This window comes from Pelobates fuscus, chromosome 12, assembly GCF_036172605.1.
Source record: "Pelobates fuscus isolate aPelFus1 chromosome 12, aPelFus1.pri, whole genome shotgun sequence".
NCBI classification, from domain to species: domain Eukaryota; kingdom Metazoa; phylum Chordata; class Amphibia; order Anura; family Pelobatidae; genus Pelobates; species Pelobates fuscus.
In genome coordinates this window covers 2,289,532-2,309,798 of record NC_086328.1, presented here as the reverse complement: position 1 = coordinate 2,309,798, position 20,267 = coordinate 2,289,532, and the positions used below count along the sequence as shown (strand labels likewise).

General features: G+C 48.9%; 1 protein-coding gene across 1 annotated transcript in view; it reads left to right on the top strand.

Annotated features, from left to right (window-relative positions):
* The first annotated feature begins 14,418 nt into the window (after nucleotides 1–14,418).
* Nucleotides 14,419–20,267, top strand: part of CALB2 (calbindin 2) — a 110,297-nt gene continuing 104,448 nt past the window's right edge. Inside the window, exon 1 of the mRNA XM_063437621.1 lies at nucleotides 14,419–14,556. Coding sequence (XP_063293691.1) covers nucleotides 14,466–14,556 — 91 coding nt within the window. The 5' untranslated portion in view covers nucleotides 14,419–14,465. The remainder of the gene's footprint in view (nucleotides 14,557–20,267) is intronic.

The following is a 20,267-nucleotide window of genomic DNA, read 5'->3' as shown; positions in this document are numbered from 1 at the left end:
CCTCCCCCCGGCCCCCACCCCTGGGCGGCAGGTGGGGGCCATAATAGTAATAAGGGGGGGGGACCTACTGTCCTCCCCCCCCCCCGGCCCCCACCCCTGGGCGGCGGGTGGGGGCCATAACGATAATGGGGGGGGGACCTACTGTCCTCCCCCCGCCCCCACCCCTGGGCGGCGGGTGGGTGCACTAAGTAAATTCCCCCCCCCCATCCCCCCATCAAGGTGACTAGGGGTCCCTAAGCCCCTAGTCACGCACCCCCCACCCAAATAAAAATGCCCCTACCTACCCCCCTCACCCTAAAAAATAGTGAGGGGGGAATAAAATTGCTAACCTGTAAAGTAAAATTAAACTTACCATTCGACGTCTTCTTTTTTTCTAAAATCTTCATTTTTCAGCCCCAAAAAAGGCCAAATAAAAAACCATCATACCCGTCGAACTAAAAATAAAATAAAAAACCCGAGCGCAAAAAAAAAAAACCTGACGAAAAAGAAAAAACCAGAGCGCAAACAAAATAATCCATCTTCACCCATGGAGGGCTCCGCGCAGACTGAGCTCTGCAGGGCAGGGGAAGGCTTATAAAGCCTTGCCCCGCCCTGCAATTAAGCTAAGAACACTCTGATTGGTGGGTTTAAGCCAATCAGAGTGCTCTTTGTCATTTTTCAATCGTGGGAAAGTTCTTTGGAATTTTCCCACGCTTGTAAAATGACACAGAGCACTGTGATTGGATGGATTTCAAGCCATCCAATCACAGTGCTCTGTGTCATTTTACAAGCGTGGGAAAGTTCTTTGGAATTTTCCCACGCTTGTAAAATGACCCAGAGCACTATGATTGGATGGCTTGAAATCCATCCAATCACAGTGCTCTGTGTCATTTTACAAGCGTGGGAAAGTTCTTTGGAATTTTCCCACGCTTGTAAAATGACACAGAGCACTGTGATTGGATGGATTTCAAGCCATCCAATCACAGTGCTCTGTGTCATTTTACAAGCGTGAGAAAGTTCTTTGGAATTTTCTCACGCTTGTAAAATGACACAGAGCACTGTGATTGGATGGCTTGAAATCCATCCAATCACAGTGCTCTGTGTCATTTTACAAGCATGGGAAAGTTCTTTGGAATTTTCCCACGCTTGTAAAATGACACAGAGCACTGTGATTGGATGGCTTGAAATCCATCCAATCACAGTGCTTTGTGTCATTTTACAAGCGTGGGAAAGTTATTAGGAATTTTCCCACGCTTGTAAAATGACCCAGAGCACTGTGATTGGATGGCTTGAAATCCATCCAATCACAGTGCTCTGTGTCATTTTACAAGCGTGGGAAAATTCCAAAGAACTTTCCCACGCTTGTAAAATGACACAGAGCACTGTGATTGGATGGATTTCAAGCCATCCAATCATAGTGCTCTGGGTCATTTTACAAGCGTGGGAAAATTCGAAAGAACTTTCCCACGCTTGTAAAATGACACAGAGCACTGTGATTGGATGGCTTGAAATCCATCCAATCACAGTGCTCTGTGTCATTTTACAAGCGTGGGAAAATTCCAAAGAACTTTCCCACGATTGAAAAATGACAAAGAGCACTCTGATTGGCTTAAACCCACCAATCAGAGTGTTCTTAGCCTAATTGCAGGGCGGGGCAAGGCTTTATAAGCCTTCCCCCGCTCTGCGGAGCTCAGTCTGCGCGGAGCCCTCCATGGGTGAAGATGGATTATTTTTTTTGCGCTCGGGTTTTTTATTTTATTTTTAGTTCGACGGGTATGATGGTTTTTTATTTGGCCTTTTTTGGGGCTGAAAAATGAAGATTTTAGAAAAAAGAAGACGTTGAATGGTAAGTTTAATTTTACTTTACAGGTTAGCAATTTTATTCCCCCCCTCACTATTTTTTAGGGTGAGGGGGGTAGGTAGGGGTATTTTTATTTGGGTGGGGGGTGGGTGACTAGGGGCTTGGGGACCCCTAGTCACCTTGATGGGGGGGGGAATTTATTTAGTGCCCCCACCCGCCGCCCAGGGGTGGGGGCGGGGGGAGGACAGTAGGTCCCCCCCATTATCGTTATGGCCCCCATCCGCCGCCCAGGGGTGGGGGCCGGTGGGGGGGAGGACAGTAGGCCCCCCCCCTTATTACCATTATGGCCCCCACCCGCCGCCCAGGGGTGGGGGCCGGGGGGGGCAGTAGGTCCCCCCCTTATTACTATGATGGCCCCCACCCGCCGCCCAGGGGTGGGGGGCCGGGAGGGAGAGGACTGTAGGTCCCCCCCCTCATTCCCATTATGGCCCCCACCCGCCGCCCAGGGGTGGGGGCTGGCGGGGGAGGACAGTAGGTCCCCCCCCTTATTACCCTTTTGTTTTTTACAGTGAACAGCCACAGGCTGCTCACTGTTTAGTGGACATGCCCCTACTCGCGGTATAGTGAGTAGGGGCATTGGGGAGATTTTAATCTCCCTTGTGCTATTATGGGGGTCATATTGACCCCCATAGAGTGAGGGGGGGACCTGGGGGGCTTAGGAAGTGGTGGGGAGCACTGCTCCCTGACGCTTCTATAGTTACATATTACAAGGAGGGAGCTGCACGCCGGTAGCTCCCTCCTTGTAATAAACTGAACGAACAAACGAACACTGATACTCCGTGATACTCCGTGATACTCCGTGATACACAGTGATACACAGTGATACTCAGTGATACACAGTGATACACAGTGTTAGTTTGTTCGTCTGATTTTTTCTATTCATTCATTCGTCTGTCTGATGAATGAATGAATAGGTGAAATTCCCGTTCGCATGTCCAGGTGTTTCACTGGGCATGTGCGGGAATCTCACAGTCTGTCTAGTGTGGGTAGATGACGTGTCCCACAGGGACTTCACCTACCCACACAAAGATGGCGGCGCCCTGAATATAGATCGGGGCAGAAGATAAAGAATAAAAAATAGGTAATATGGGGGGCTTAGGGGCATTTGGGGGTGACTAGGGGGTCGATTGGATGTAGTGGAGGCGGGAGGGGGGTTAAAAAAAAAAACGGGATTCGGCATGACAGTGCCGCTTTGATGTAAACACGGCGGCACTCCAGCACTGGCGTTAGTTAACATGGGTGGGGCATTGTGATGTCACAGGGGGGGGGGGGCAAAAATCCTTGCACCGGCCCTGTGTATGGGGGGCAGTATGTGTATGGGGAGCAGTGTATGTGTATGGGGGCAGTATGTGTATAGGGGCAGTATGTGTATGGGGGGCAGTATGTGTATGGGGGGGCAGTGTGTGTGTAAGGGGGCAGTGTGTATGGAAGGCAGTGTGTGTATGGGGGGCAGTGTGTGTGTATGGGGGGCAGTATGTGTGTATGGGGGGCAGTGTGTGTGTATGGGGGCAGTGTGTGCGTATGGGGGGCAGTATGTGTGTATGGGGGCAGTGTGTGTGTGTATGGGGGCAGTGTGTGTGTATCGGGGGCAGTGTGTGTGTATGGGGGCAGTATGTGTATGGGGGGCAGTGTGTGTGTATGGGGGGCAGTATGGGGGCAGTGTGTGTGTATGGGGGGCAGTGTGTGTAAGGGGGGCAGTATGGGGGGCAATGTGTGTGTATGGGGCCGTGTGTGTGTGTATGGGGGGCAGTATGTGTGTATGGGGGGCAGTGTGTTTGTATGGGGCAGTGTGTGCGTATGGGGGGCAGTATGTGTGTATGGGGGCAGTGTGTGTATGGGGGGCAGTGTGTGTGTATGGGGGGCAGTGTGTGTGTATGGGGCAGTGTGTGTATGGGGGGCAGTATGGGGGCAATGTGTGTGTATGGGGGGCAGTGTGTGTGTAAAGGGGGCAGTATGGGGGCAATGTGTGTGTATGGGGGCAGTGTGTGCGTATGGGGGGCAGTATGTGTGTATGGGGCAGTGTGTGTGTATGGGAGCAGTGTGTGTGTATGGGGGGCAGTGTGTGTGTATGGGGCAGTGTGTGTGTATGGGGGGAAATATGGGGGGCATTGTGTGTGTATGGGGGGCAGTATGAGGGCAGTGTGTGTGTATGGGGGCAGTATGGGGGCAGTATGTGTGTATGGGGTCAGTTTGTGTGTATGGGGCAGTGTGTGCGTATGGGGGGCAGTATGTGTGTATGGGGGGTAGGATGTGTGTATGGGGGCAGTGTGTGTATGGGGGGGGCAGTATGTGTGTATGGGGGGCAGTGTGTGTGCATGGGGGGCAGTAGGTGTGTATGGGGGGCAGTATGGGGGGCAATGTGTGTGTAAGGGGGGCAGTATGGGGGGCAATGTGTGTGTAAGGGGGGCAGTATGGGGGGCAGTGTGTGTGTATGGGGGGCAGTATTGGGGCAGTGTGTGTGTATGGGAGGCAGTATGTGTGTATGGGGGGCAGTGTGTGTGTGTATCGCCACACTTGCGCACATACTTCAGAGGGCGGCACTCATGGCGCCCTCTGAAGTCCTGAGCGCACTACCGCGCATGCGCGTGGTGTGCGCGCCCGCGAGCTGAGCTGAGTGACAACTCAGCTTGCGGTCTTTGCCCGCTCCCCTCCTCTGCTGACAGGCTGGAGAGAGAAGGCGCGAACACAGTGCCTTCTCTCTCCTGCACACGTCAGACGTATTTTAATACGTCTGACGTGTACAGGGCGTTTTTAGGGCCCTGCATGATAGGAAGTCCCTCTGGTGGCATTCTGAGTGACGGCCACTGGAGGTATTCCTATCAATCAATGTAAACACTGTATTTTCTCTGAAAATACAGTGTTTACATTAGATTGCCTGCAGGGAGCTATAGATCTCACCTGAACAAATACATTAAGCTGTAGTTGTTCAGGTGACTATAGTGTCTCTTTAATTAAAATAAGTAGAGCCAGGACTCGCAGGTCCGTCATTTCAGGAGTATGTACTCAAAGCTGAGTTAGCATTTCCATTGAAATTCGGGCACTCTGGCCCTCCTTGTCCTGACAGGGACTCTAAGGTCCCAATGATAGAATGAATATTCCATGTAGAGGGAGTAATCAGAGAGTTAGAGGTTAGTAGAGATAGAGGGAGTAATCAGAGAGTTAGAGGTTAGTAGAGATAGAGGGAGTAATCAGAGAGTTAGAGGTTAGTAGAGATAGAGGGAGTAATCAGAGAGTTAGAGGTTAGTAGAGATAGAGGGAGTAATCAGAGAGTTAGAGGTTAGTAGAGATAGAGGGAGTAATCAGAGAGTTAGAGGTTAGTAGAGATAGAGGGAGTAATCAGAGAGTTAGAGGTTAGTAGAGATAGAGGGAGTAATCAGAGAGTTAGAGGTTAGTAGAGATAGAGGGAGTAATCAGAGAGTTAGAGGTTAGTAGAGATAGAGGGAGTAATCAGAGAGTTAGAGGTTAGTAGAGATAGAGGGAGTAATCAGAGAGTTAGAGGTTAGCAGAGATAGAGGGAGTAATCAGAGAGTTAGAGGTTAGCAGAGATAGAGGGAGTAATCAGAGAGTTAGAGGTTAGTAGAGATAGAGGGAGTAATCAGAGAGTTAGAGGTTAGTAGAGATAGAGGGAGTAATCAGAGAGTTAGAGGTTAGTAGAGATAGAGGGAGTAATCAGAGAGTTAGAGGTTAGTAGAGATAGAGGGAGTAATCAGAGAGTTAGAGGTTAGTAGAGATAGAGGGAGTAATCAGAGAGTTAGAGGTTAGTAGAGATAGAGGGAGTAATCAGAGAGTTAGAGGTTAGTAGAGATAGAGGGAGTAATCAGAGAGTTAGAGGTTAGTAGAGATAGAGGGAGTAATCAGAGAGTTAGAGGTTAGCAGAGATAGAGGGAGTAATCAGAGAGTTAGAGGTTAGTAGAGATAGAGGGAGTAATCAGAGAGTTAGAGGTTAGTAGAGATAGAGGGAGTAATCAGAGAGTTAGAGGTTAGCAGAGATAGAGGGAGTAATCAGAGAGTTAGAGGTTAGTAGAGATAGAGGGAGTAATCAGAGAGTTAGAGGTTAGTAGAGATAGAGGGAGTAATCAGAGAGTTAGAGGTTAGTAGAGATAGAGGGAGTAATCAGAGAGTTAGAGGTTAGTAGAGATAGAGGGAGTAATCAGAGAGTTAGAGGTTAGTAGAGATAGAGGGAGTAATCAGAGAGTTAGAGGTTAGTAGAGATAGAGGGAGTAATCAGAGAGTTAGAGGTTAGTAGAGATAGAGGGAGTAATCAGAGAGTTAGAGGTTAGTAGAGATAGAGGGAGTAATCAGAGAGTTAGAGGTTAGTAGAGATAGAGGGAGTAATCAGAGAGTTAGAGGTTAGTAGAGATAGAGGGAGTAATCAGAGAGTTAGAGGTTAGTAGAGATAGAGGGAGTGATCAGAGAGTTAGAGGTTAGTAGAGATAGAGGGAGTAATCAGAGAGTTAGAGGTTAGTAGAGATAGAGGGAGTAATCAGAGAGTTAGAGGTTAGTAGAGATAGAGGGAGTAATCAGAGAGTTAGAGGTTAGTAGAGATAGAGGGAGTAATCAGAGTTAGAGGTTAGTAGAGATAGAGGGAGTAATCAGAGAGTTAGAGGTTAGTAGAGATAGAGGGAGTAATCAGAGAGTTAGAGGTTAGTAGAGATAGAGGGAGTAATCAGAGAGTTAGAGGTTAGCAGAGATAGAGGGAGTAATCAGAGAGTTAGAGGTTAGCAGAGATAGAGGGAGTAATCAGAGAGTTAGAGGTTAGTAGAGATAGAGGGAGTAATCAGAGAGTTAGAGGTTAGCAGAGATAGAGGGAGTAATCAGAGAGTTAGAGGTTAGTAGAGATAGAGGGAGTAATCAGAGAGTTAGAGGTTAGTAGAGATAGAGGGAGTGATCAGAGAGTTAGAGGTTAGTAGAGATAGAGGGAGTAATCAGAGAGTTAGAGGTTAGTAGAGATAGAGGGAGTAATCAGAGAGTTAGAGGTTAGTAGAGATAGAGGGAGTAATCAGAGAGTTAGAGGTTAGTAGAGATAGAGGGAGTAATCAGAGAGTTAGAGGTTAGTAGAGATAGAGGGAGTAATCAGAGAGTTAGAGGTTAGTAGAGATAGAGGGAGTAATCAGAGAGTTAGAGGTTAGTAGAGATAGAGGGAGTAATCAGAGAGTTAGAGGTTAGCAGAGATAGAGGGAGTAATCAAAGAGTTAGAGGTTAGTAGAGATAGAGGGAGTAATCAGAGAGTTAGAGGTTAGCAGAGATAGAGGGAGTAATCAGAGAGTTAGAGGTTAGCAGAGATAGAGGGAGTAATCAGAGAGTTAGAGGTTAGCAGAGATAGAGGGAGTAATCAGAGAGTTAGAGGTTAGCAGAGATAGAGGGAGTAATCAGAGAGTTAGAGGTTAGTAGAGATAGAGGGAGTAATCAGAGAGTTAGAGGTTAGTAGAGATAGAGGGAGTAATCAGAGAGTTAGAGGTTAGTAGAGATAGAGGGAGTAATCAGAGAGTTAGAGGTTAGTAGAGATAGAGGGAGTAATCAGAGAGTTAGAGGTTAGTAGAGATAGAGGGAGTAATCAGAGAGTTAGAGGTTAGTAGAGATAGAGGGAGTGATCAGAGAGTTAGAGGTTAGCAGAGATAGAGGGAGTAATCAGAGAGTTAGAGGTTAGCAGAGATAGAGGGAGTAATCAGAGAGTTAGAGGTTAGTAGAGATAGAGGGAGTAATCAGAGAGTTAGAGGTTAGTAGAGATAGAGGGAGTAATCAGAGAGTTAGAGGTTAGTAGAGATAGAGGGAGTAATCAGAGAGTTAGAGGTTAGTAGAGATAGAGGGAGTAATCAGAGAGTTAGAGGTTAGTAGAGATAGAGGGAGTAATCAGAGAGTTAGAGGTTAGTAGAGATAGAGAGAGTGATCAGAGTGTTAGAGGTTAGTAGAGATAGAGGGAGTAATCAGAGAGTTAGAGGTTAGCAGAGATAGAGGGAGTAATCAGAGAGTTAGAGGTTAGTAGAGATAGAGGGAGTAATCAGAGAGTTAGAGGTTAGTAGAGATAGAGGGAGTAATCAGAGAGTTAGAGGTTAGTAGAGATAGAGGGAGTAATCAGAGAGTTAGAGGTTAGCAGAGATAGAGGGAGTAATCAGAGAGTTAGAGGTTAGTAGAGATAGAGGGAGTAATCAGAGAGTTAGAGGTTAGCAGAGATAGAGGGAGTAATCAGAGAGTTAGAGGTTAGTAGAGATAGAGGGAGTAGTTAGAGGTTAGCAGAGATAGAGGGAGTAATCAGAGAGTTAGAGGTTAGCAGAGATAGAGGGAGTAATCAGAGAGTTAGAGGTTAGCAGAGATAGAGGGAGTAATCAGAGAGTTAGAGGTTAGTAGAGATAGAGGGAGTAATCAGAGAGTTAGAGGTTAGTAGAGATAGAGGGAGTAATCAGAGAGTTAGAGGTTAGCAGAGATAGAGGGAGTAATCAGAGAGTTAGAGGTTAGCAGAGATAGAGGGAGTAATCAGAGAGTTAGAGGTTAGTAGAGATAGAGGGAGTAATCAGAGAGTTAGAGGTTAGCAGAGATAGAGGGAGTAATCAGAGAGTTAGAGGTTAGCAGAGATAGAGGGAGTAATCAGAGAGTTAGAGGTTAGTAGAGATAGAGGGAGTAATCAGAGAGTTAGAGGTTAGCAGAGATAGAGGGAGTAATCAGAGAGTTAGAGGTTAGTAGAGATAGAGGGAGTAATCAGAGAGTTAGAGGTTAGTAGAGATAGAGGGAGTAATCAGAGAGTTAGAGGTTAGTAGAGATAGAGGGAGTAATCAGAGAGTTAGAGGTTAGTAGAGATAGAGGGAGTAATCAGAGAGTTAGAGGTTAGTAGAGATAGAGGGAGTAATCAGAGAGTTAGAGGTTAGTAGAGATAAGGGAGTAATCAGAGAGTTAGAGGTTAGCAGAGATAGAGGGAGTAATCAGAGAGTTAGAGGTTAGTAGAGATAGAGGGAGTAATCAGAGAGTTAGAGGTTAGTAGAGATAGAGGGAGTAATCAGAGAGTTAGAGGTTAGTAGAGATAGAGGGAGTAATCAGAGAGTTAGAGGTTAGTAGAGATAGAGGGAGTGATCAGAGAGTTAGAGGTTAGTAGAGATAGAGGGAAAGGACAAGGTTTCCGTGTCCTCTGTGTATGTGACCATATCCGTGTACTCTGTGTATGTGACCATATCCGTGTACTCTGTGTATGTGACCATATCCGTGTCCTCTGTGTATGTGACCATATCCGAGTCCTCTGTGTATGTGACCATATCCGTGTACTCTGTGTATGTGACCATATCCGAGTCCTCTGTGTATGTGACCATATCCGAGTCCTCTGTGTATGTGACCATATCCGAGTCCTCTGTGTATGTGACCATATCCGTGTACTCTGTGTATGTGACCATATTGCCAAATATGTTTATTGAGGGCCAGCTGGGCTCATAGTAAAGTCTTCCACCGCCCGAAGTTCCTCCATTTGAGCAAACCATGTGGTGAGGGAATGTGCTTCCAATCCTTTCTGGTATTGTGGGACTACCTGTTTGGCAGCGCTCAGGATTCGGATCATTATAGATTGTTTGGTATTTAGAGTTAGGGACCTTGGTGTGGTTTGAAGGGAGGGTGGGTTGTCAAAGAATCATTTCAGCATGTTGTGTATCTCTTTGCAGTAGGGTCGAATGTTCCCGCACTCCCACCATATGTGGAGCAATGTGCCTGTCTCCACTCCACATATCCACCAGAATGATCCGGGTTTATCGTATGTAATGTGTCAGAGGTATGGTACCAGTCAGTTAGTCATTTATATGCTGTCACCTGGTTCTTTGGTGCCTATTTCATGAGGGGTGTAACTCTGATACCCATTTGAGATATATTTAGTTAATAATTCCCTTGCGCAAATCAGTTTTTATAATTTTTTTGTTGATTGTGACTGAAGGAGGATGAGGAGGACATTGAGAGTGTAGCTGGAGGAGGATAAGGAGGACATTGAAAGTGTAGCTGAAGGAATATAAGGAGGACATTGAGAGTGTAGCTGGAAGAGGATAAGGAGGACATTGAGTATGTAGCTGGAGGAGGATAAGGAGGACATTGAGTGTGTAGCTGACAGAGAATAAGGAAGACATTTAGTATGTGGCTGAAGGAGGATAAGGAGGGCATTTATTATGTAGCTGAAGGAAGATAAGGAGGACATTGAGTATGTAGCTGATAGAGGATAAGGCAGACATGGAGTATGTAGCTGATAGAGGATAAGGAGGACATTGAGCTGGAGGAGGATAAGGAGGACATTGAGTATGTAGATGATAAGGAGGACATTGAGTATGTAGCTGGAGGAGGATAAGGACGACATTGAGTATGTAGCTGATAGATGATAAGGAGGACATTGAGTATGTAGCTGGAGGAGGATAAGGAGGACATTGAGTATGTAGCTGGAGGAGGATAAGGAGGACATTGAGTATGTAGCTGATAGATGACAAGGAGGACATTGAGTATGTAGCTGATAGATGACAAGGAGACATTGAGTATGTAGCTGATAGATGACAAGGAGGACATTGAGTATGTAGCTGATAGATGATAAGGAGGACATTGAGTATGTAGCTGATAGATGATAAGGAGGACATTGAGTATGTAGCTGATAGATGATAAGGAGGACATTGAGTATGTAGCTGATAGAGGATAAGGAGGACATTGAGTATGTAGCTGGAGGAAGATAAGGAGGACATTGAGTATGTAGCTGATAGATGATAAGGAGGACATTGAGTATGTAGCTGATAGATGATAAGGAGGACATTGAGTATGTAGCTGGAGGAGGATAAGGAGGACATTGAGTATGTAGCTGATAAAGGATAAGGAGGACATTGAGTATGTAGCTGGAGGAGGATAAGGAGGACATTGAGTATGTAGCTGATAGAGGATAAGGAGGACATTGAGTATGTAGCTGATAGATGATAAGGAGGACATTGAGTATGTAGCTGATAGAGGATAAGGAGGACATTGAGTATGTAGCTGATAGAGGATAAGGAGGACATTGAGTATGTAGCTGATAGAGGATAAGGAGGACATTGAGTATGTAGCTGATAGAGGATAAGGAGGACATTGAGTATGTAGCTGATAGATGATAAGGAGGACATTGAGTATGTAGCTGATAGATGACAAGGAGGACATTGAGTATGTAGCTGATAGATGACAAGGAGGACATTGAGTATGTAGCTGAAGTGGAAAGGCATAGAAAGAGGACCTGGTACTCAGGGCCATATTAAGAGCCCAGTGGGCCTGGTGCTGACAATTATGACGGGCCTAATTACAGAATCATATCGACCAAAAACAGTAAAACACTCCCAAGCGTCATGTATCTGATGGAGATGGTGCTGGAGAGAAAGAAAACAGCAGCTATAAGAAAACACATACCCTATGCTAATCTCTCTCGTATTTATGTTTTCATCTTTCAAGTAAATCCATATCCCCTAACAGCAGTGTCCAGTCAAGAAGGAAGTCAATGGGCATGGTAAAAGGGTGTGCCACTGACACAAATCACGTAACCTGCCAAAAGGGGCAAACATGCCCAAAAAGAGGACATGTCTGCCCAAAGTATTAGAAGGCCAGCCTGGCATGAATGCATGTCAGGCTGCCAGCCAATCATGCAGCTGGCCAACTAAGGGCATACTATGCAGATAGCACCCTGAGCTTGGCATAAATGCATCTAATGTTGCGCTTGCTCAACACTTTCTAAGGACTGTCCCCTAGCACTCGCTGGTCCACTTGTCTCCTTACCTTCTTACTAGCAGGCAGAAGCTCCTGGTATATAGTCTCGGACAGAGAAAAGCTGTATGTAGTGAGTGTAGAAGAAAGGGAACATGCCATAGTGTTAGAGAGACCAAAGTCAGCATTACCTTAACCCCTTAAGGACACATGACATGTATGACATGTCACGATTCCCTTGTATTCCAGAAGTTTGGTCCTTAAGGGGTAAAAGGATCACTATAGGGTCAGGAACACAAACATTAATTCATGACCCTATAGTGTTAACACCACCATATAGCCCCCCTGGGCCCCTCATGCCTCCATGAATATAGCAAAATCTTACTATATTCAAGCCTGAAGCTGTAACTCTGCATGCTATTTGCCTCAGAAAAAAAGCAGTCTGCTGACATCATTAGAAGTGGTGGCCTGATCCAATCACGGTGCTTCCCCATAGGATTGGCTGAGACTGACAAAGAGGCAGGTCAGAGCCAGCATGATTCAAACACAGCCCTGGCCAATCAGCATCTCCTTAGAGAGATGAATTGAATTAATGAATCTCTATGAGGAAAGTTCAGAGTCTGCATGCAGAGGGAGGAGACACTGAATGTTTGGATGCATTTTAGGCAGCCATGACCCAGGAAGGATCTCTAACAGCCATCTGAGGAGTGGCCAGTGAAGTTATCACTAGGCTGTAATGTAAAGACTGCATATTCTCTGAAAAGACAGTGTTTACAGCAAAAAGCCTGACGGTAATGATTCTACTCACCAGAACAAATTCAATACGCTGTAGTTGTTCTGGTGACTATAGTGTCCCTTTAACTATATTCATTGTCAGCCAGTCCACACAAGTTTTGTTCCCATACATCCCTCTTAAGTTTCCATACTTTAGTAAGAGTATGTGAAAAGTAGTTAGGGTTGCCACCTTTCTAGGAAAAACATACCAGCCTTACTAATTTGCATAATTACATATGTATGGGTGACACAAGGAGTGACATAAGAGAAAATGCTGTAAAATTACCAAAAAACTACTTAGTTTGATTCTGCTGTATAGATGGATTCCTCCCAGTGCCCCCCATGTCTCCCATTGCCCTCATGACTCAGTGCCCCCATGTGTCGATTACTCCAGGTCTCAGTGTTCCTATGTATCAGTGTCTTAGTGCCCCATGTGTCCCAGTGTCCCCTAGTGTTGTGCCCCCATGTCTCCCTGTGTCCCCATGTATCCCAGGGTCCCCATGTCACTAGGACACTAGGAAGACAGGGAGACCTGGGGACACGGGGAGACCTAGGGACACGGAGACGCCAGTGACACTGGGAGATTAGGGGACTCTGGCTGGGACACATGGGGACAATGGGAAAATAGGGGACACTTGAAGACATGGGGACACAGACACCAGGGACACAGACACTAGAGACACTGGCTGGGGGACATGGGGACATTGAGACATGGGGCACTGGGAGACATGGGGACACTGAGACACCAGGGCCACAGACACTAGGGACACTAGCTTGGAGACATGGGGACATTGTGACACTTGAGGCACTGAGAGACATGAAGGCACTAGGAGACATGGGGACAGTGAGACACTGGCAGACTGGGGGCACTGGGAGACTAGGGGGCACTGAGACACCAGGGACACTAGCTTGGAGACATTGAGACACTTGAGGCACTGGGAGACATGGAGGCACTAGGAGACATGGGGACAGTGAGACACTGGCAGACTGGGGGCACTGGGAGACTAGGGGTCACTGGGAGACTAGGGACACTGTGTCCCTATGCGTGTGTGTCATGTCTCCCAATGTCCCTTAGTGTCTCAGTGTCTGCCATAATGTCTCCCAGTGTCCCTTAGTGCCTCAGTGTATGTCTCCTTGCAGCCTTTCCCCGCATTCCTTACTTTGCTGAGCTGTAGGCTGTCTCTGCAGGGTGGGTGTTGCTGTCTGGACTCTCTGTTGCTGCACCCCTGCAGATCAGTGAGTAGAGATAGGCAGGGAGGGATATGCTGTAACTTCCTATCCCTGCCTGTCTTCACATACAGCGACCCCAACTGGCCAGTGCTGGTATTGCAGAGTAATCTCTTGTTTATACTTAGAAAAATACCAGCATTTGTATTGCCAGTATCACTGCAATATTGGCACCAGCCAGGCAGCCTCAAATATTGGCTGTGCCAATCAAATAAAAGAAAGGTGGAATCCCTAAGAGTAGTGTGTGAAAAAAAAAATGTAAAAAAAAAAAATTTTTTTTTTTTTTTAAATCAATGGGCCTAGTCTATGGGCCTGGGCCTGGAGCTGCAGCTCCATCAGCCCCTATGTTAATCCGGCCCTGCTGGTACTCATTCCCTAAAACTAAACCCTAAAGATATTCCGACTGGATGCAGGGACATGGGTTTATCGTGTGTTAGTGTAGGACGTGGACAATATCTACCAATGATGCCACACATGTCAAGACACAAAGAGCCCCGGTAAAGATAATAATGCGTTGGTGAAATCAGTGCACAGCGATACCATTTCCCTTTTAGAAATGTCTGTAGGATTGGCAACTTGGGCACCTGAGATAATATTTGGAATATGTACTGTGTGAACATCTCTCATAAAAGAAGCATCAGTTATAACTGCACTTGTGGTACACACTGGTAAGTGACGTTTACTGTAGTAAGGTATATTGTGAAAACCAGATAAATCTCAATGCACTCAGGATGGTAAACGAACATCCTGCTGCTCGTAATACTAAAAATACAGTTTGAAGAACTCCGTCTTAAAGTTGAGTACATAGTGTGAAGTGAAGCTCAATGGTGCTCTCTATGGGTGATATGCCAATACTGCAAGCTATAGGGATCATATAAAAAGACAGAGCTCCGATACGAGCTGGGATCATTGGTAGCACAGCTAGAGACTCAGTCGCTTCAAGCTCTCTGTGGGATTAAGGATGGCACACAAGCAGCAGCCCCTGTACCTGCATCTGGCAGAACTAACCGCTTCACAATTCCTGGATATATGGAAGCACTATGACTCAGACGGTAAGGCAGAACTATCTAGTGATTTATCTTCATCTTCATCACCTCTAGAACCTCAAACTCACAAGTCAACTTAACATGTCGCAAAACACCATCCTACATTCTACTGAACCCCAATCACACTTCAACCTCATTCACTGAAACCAAACCTTAAATTATATGAACGTCAAACAATGCAACCTCATTCCCTAAATCCAAACACTACATTATACTGAACTCCAATCACACTCCAACCTCATTCTATAACTCTAACCCCTAAATTATACTGAACCCCAATCACACTTCAACCTCATTCTATAACTCTAACCCTAAATTATACTGAACCCCAATCACACTCCAACCTCATTCTATAACTCTAACCCTAAATTATACTGAACCCCAATCACACTTCAACCTCATTCTATAACTCTAACCCTAAATTATACTGAACCCCAATCACACTCCAACCTCATTCTATAACTCTAACCCCTAAATTATACTGAACCCCAATCACACTTCAACCTCATTCTATAACTCTAACCCTAAATTATACTGAACCCCAATCACACTCCAACCTCATTCTATAACTCTAACCCTAAATTATACTGAACCCCAATCACACTCCAACCTCATTCTATAACTCTAACCCTAAATTATACTGAACCCCAATCACACTCCAACCTCATTCTATAACTCTAACCCCTAAATTATACTGAACCCCAATCACTTTAGTCTCATTCCTTAAAAAAAAAACTAAATTTTACCAAACCCCAATGATATTACTTCACTCACATTCCTCCAAACTAAATTCCACATATCGAACATTGATTACACAATTTCATATTCTTTTAAGCCAAATCCAACATTATACTGAACCCAATTAACCAATTTCATTCTTCAAACCCAAAATTCAACATCCAAAGTCCTTCACTATTACCACATGTTGTCAGTCCAAAATGAAGCTCGGTCTCACTATCTCAACCTGATCCCGGAAACCAAACGTTATGTTACAGTGAATCCTAATTACCCCACTCCATGATCCCTAGATAAATGAATTATTTATCATATTACCTGGACAGTTTGGGCTCCATCAGGGCTCCATCAGCATTTCACTTATGTTCAAATGGTTGTGAGAGACTCACCGACTGAATTAGGTTTGGAATTAGGTTTGAAATATGTAATGTGTAAATCTCTGTTTACCAACGTTTCAGACTAAAATTGTACTGTATCCCCCCTGTATCTTCCCCCTCCTGCAGATTGCCCTGTATCCCCCCTCCTGCAGATTGCCCTGTATCCTCCCCCTCCTGCAGATTGCCCTGTATCCCCCCCTCCTGCAGATTGCCCTGTATCCTCCCCCTCCTGCAGATTGCCCTGTATCCCCCCTCCTGCAGATTGCCCTGTATCCTCCCCCTCCTGCAGATTGCCCTGTATCCTCCACCCTGCAGATTGCCCTGTATCCCCCCTCTGCAGATTGCCCTGTATCCCCCCTCCTGCAGATTGTCCTGTATCCTCCCTCCTGCAGATTGCCCTGTATCCCCCCTCCTGCAGATTGCCCTGTATCCCCCCTCCTGCAGATTGTCCTGTATCCTCCCTCCTGCAGATTGCCCTGTATCCCCCCTCCTGCAGATTGCCCTGTATCCTCCCCCTCCTGCAGATTGCCCTGTATCCTCCCCCTCCTGCAGATTGCCCTGTATCCCCCTCCTGCAGATTGCCCTGTATCCTCCCCCTCCTGCAGATTGTCCTGTATCCTCCCTCCTGCAGATTGCCCTGTATCCCCCTCCTGCAGATTGCCCTGTATCCTCCCCCTCCTGCAGATTGCCCTGTATCCTCCCTCCTGCAGATTGCCCTGTATCCTCCCTCCTGCAGATTGCCCTGTATCCTCCCTCCTGCAGATTGCCCTGTATCCCCCCTCCTGCAGATTGCCCTGTATCCTCCCCCTCCTGCAGATTGCCCTGTATCCTCCCCCTCCTGCAGATCGCCCTGTATCCCCCTCCTGCAGATTGCCCTGTATCCTCCCCCTCCTGCAGATTGCCCTGTATCCCCCTCCTGCAGATTGCCCTGTATCCTCCCCCTCCTGCAGATTGCTCTGTATCCCCCCTCCTGCAGATTGCCCTGTATCCTCCCTCCTGCAGATTGCCCTGTATCCCCCCTCCTGCTGATTGCCCTGTATCCTCCCTCCTGCAGATTGCCCTGTATCCTCCCCCTCCTGCAGATTGCCCTGTATCCTCCACCCTGCAGATTGCCCTGTATCCCCCCTCCTGCAGATTGCCCCGTGTCCTCCCCTTCCTGCAGATTGCCCTGTATCCCCCTCCTGCAGATTGCCCTGTATCCCCCCTCCTGCAGATTGCCCTGTATCCCCCCTCCTGCAGATTGCCCTGTATCCCCCCTCCTGCAGATTGCCCTGTATCCTCCCCCTCCTGCAGATTGCCCTGTATCCCCCCTCCTGCAGATTGCCCTGTATCCCCCTCCTGCAGATTGCCCTGTATCCTCCCCCTCCTGCAGATTGCCCTGTATCCCCCTCCTGCAGATTGCCCTGTATCCCCCCTCCTGCAGATTGCCCTGTATCCCCCCTCCTGCAGATTGCCCTGTATCCTCCCCCTCCTGCAGATTTCCCTGTATCCCCCTCCTGCAGATTGCCCTGTATCCCCCCTCCTGCAGATTGCCCTGTATCCCCCCTCCTGCAGATTGCCCAGTATCCCCCCTCCTGCAGATTGCCCTGTATCCTCCCCCTCCTGCAGATTGCCCTGTATCCTCCCTCCTGCAGATTGCCCTGTATCCCCCCTCCTGCAGATTGCCCTGTATCCTCCCTCCTGCAGATTGCCCTGTATCCTCCCTCCTGCAGATTGCCCTGTATCCCCCCTCCTGCAGATTGCCCTGTATCCTCCCCCTCCTGCAGATTGCCCTGTATCCCCCCTCCTGCAAATTGCCCTGTATCCCCCCTCCTGCAGATTGCCCTGTATCCTCCCCCTCCTGCAGATTGCCCTGTATCCTCCCTCCTGCAGATTGCCCAGTATCCCCCCTCCTGCAGATTGCCCTGTATCCTCCCCCTCCTGCAGATTGCCCTGTATCCTCCCTCCTGCAGATTGCCCTGTAACCCCCCTCCTGCAGATTGCCATGTATCCTCCTCCTCCTGCAGATTGCCCTGTATCCCCCTCCTGTAGATTGCCCTGTATCCTCCCCCTCCTGCAGATTGCCCTGTATCCTCCCTCCTGCAGATTGCCCAGTATCCCCCCTCCTGCAGATTGCCCTGTATCCTCCCCCTCCTGCAGATTGCCCTGTATCCCCCTCCTGCAGATTGCCCTGTATCCTCCCCCTCCTGCAGATTGCCCTGTATCCCCCCTCCTGCAGATTGCCCAGTATCCTCCCCCCTGCAGATTGCCCTGGATCCTCCCCCCTGCAGATTGCCCTGTATCCTCCCCTCCTGCAGATTGCCCTGTATCCCCCCTCCTGCAGATTGCCCTGTATCCCCCTCCTGCAGATTGCCCTGTATCCTCCCCCTCCTGCAGATTGCCCTGTATCCTCCCTCCTGCAGATTGCCCTGTATCCTCCCCCTCCTGCAGATTGCCCTGTATCCCCCCTCCTGCAGATTGCCCTGTATCCCCCCTCCTGCAGATTGCCCTGTATCCCCCCTCCTGCAGATTGCCCTGTATCCTCCCCCTCATGCAGATTGCCCTGTATCCTCCCCCTCCTGCAGATTGCCCTGTATCCTCCCTCCTGCAGATTGCCCTGTATCCTCCCCTCCTGCAGATTGCCCAGTATCCTCCCCCCTGCAGATTGCCCTGTATCCCCCCTCCTGCAGATTGCCCTGTATCCTCCCTCCTGCAGATTGCCCTGTATCCCCCCTCCTGCAGATTGCCCTGTATCCCCCCTCCTGCAGATTGCCCAGTATCCCCCTCCTGCAGATTGCCCTGTATCCCCCCTCCTGCAGATTGCCCTGTATCCCCCCTCCTGCAGATTGCCCTGTATCCTCCCCCTCCTGCAGATTGCCCTGTATCCTCCCCCTCCTGCAGATTGCCCTGTATCCCCCCCTCCTGCAGATTGCCCTGTATCCCCCTCCTGCAGATTGCCCTGTATCCCCCTCCTGCAGATTGCCCAGTATCCCCCCTCCTGCAGATTGCCCTGTATCCTCCCCCTCCTGCAGATTGCCCTGTATCCTCCCCTCCTGCAGATTGCCCTGTACCCCCTCCTGCAGATTGCCCTGTATCCTCCCCCTCCTGCAGATTGCTCTGTATCCTCCACCCTGCAGATTGCCCAGTATCCCCCTCCTGTAGATTGCCCTGTATACCCCCTCCTGCAGATTGCCCAATATCCCCCCTCCTGCAGATTGCCCAATATCCCCCCTCCTGCAGATTGCCCTGTATCCCCCCTCCTGCAGATTGCCCTGTATCCTCCCCCTCCTGCAGATTGCCCTGTATCCTCCCCCTCATGCAGATTGCCCAGTATCCCCCCTCCTGCAGATTGCCCTGTATCCCCCCTCCTGCATATTGCCCAGTATCCCCCTCCTGCAGATTGCCCTGTATCCCCCCCTGCAGATTGCCCTGTATCCTCCACCCTGCAGATTGCCCAGTATCCCCCTCCTGCAGATTGCCCTGTATCCCCCCCCCTTCAGATTGCCCTGTATCCCCCCCTGCAGATTGCCCTGTATCCTCCACCCTGCAGATTGCCCTGTATCCTCCCTCCTGCAGATTGCCCTGTATCCTCCCCCTCCTGCAGATTGCCCTGTATCCTCCCCCTCATGCAGATTGCCCTGTATCCCCCTCCTGCAGATTGCCCTGTATCCTCCCCCTCCTGCAGATTGCCCTGTATCCTCCCCCTCCTGCAGATTGCCCAGTATCCCCCCTCCTGCAGATTGCCCTGTATCCTCCCCCTCCTGCAGATTGCCCTGTATCCTCCCCCTCATGCAGATTGCCCTGTATCCCCCTCCTGCAGATTGCCCTGTATCCTCCCCCTCCTGCAGATTGCCCTGTATCCTCCCCCTCCTGCAGATTGCCCAGTATCCCCCCTCCTGCAGATTGCCCTGTATCCCCCCTGCAGATTGCCCTGTATCCTCCACCCTGCAGATTGTCCTGTATCCTCCCCCTCCTGCAGATTGCCCTGTATCCCCCCTCCTGCAGATTGCCCTGTATCCCCCCTCCTGCAGATTGCCCTGTATCCCCTCTCCTGCAGATTGCCCAGTATCCCCCTCCTGCAGATTGCCCTGTATCCCCCCCTGCAGATTGCCCTGTATCCTCCACCCTGCAGATTGCCCTGTATCCTCCCCCTCCTGCAGATTGCCCTGTATCCCCCCTCCTGCAGATTGCCCTGTATCCCCCCTCCTGCAGATTGCCCAGTATCCCCCCTCCTGCAGATTGCCCAGTATCCCCCTCCTGCAGATTGCCCTGTATCCCCCCTGCAGATTGCCCTGTATCCTCCACCCTGCAGATTGCCCTGTATCCCCCCTCCTGCAGATTGCCCAGTATCCCCCTCCTGCAGATTGCCCAGTATCCCCCTCCTGCAGATTACCCTGTATCCTCCCCCTCCTGCAGATTGCCCAGTATCCCCCCTCCTGCAGATTGCCCTGTATCCCCCCCTCCTGCAGATTGCCCTGTATTCCCCCCTGCAGATTGCCCTGTATCCCCCCTGCAGATTGCCCAGTATCCTCCACCCTGCAGATTGCCCTGTATCCTCCCTCCTGCAGATTGCCCTGTATCCTCCCCCTCCTGCAGATTGCCCTGTATCCTCCCTCCTGCAGATTG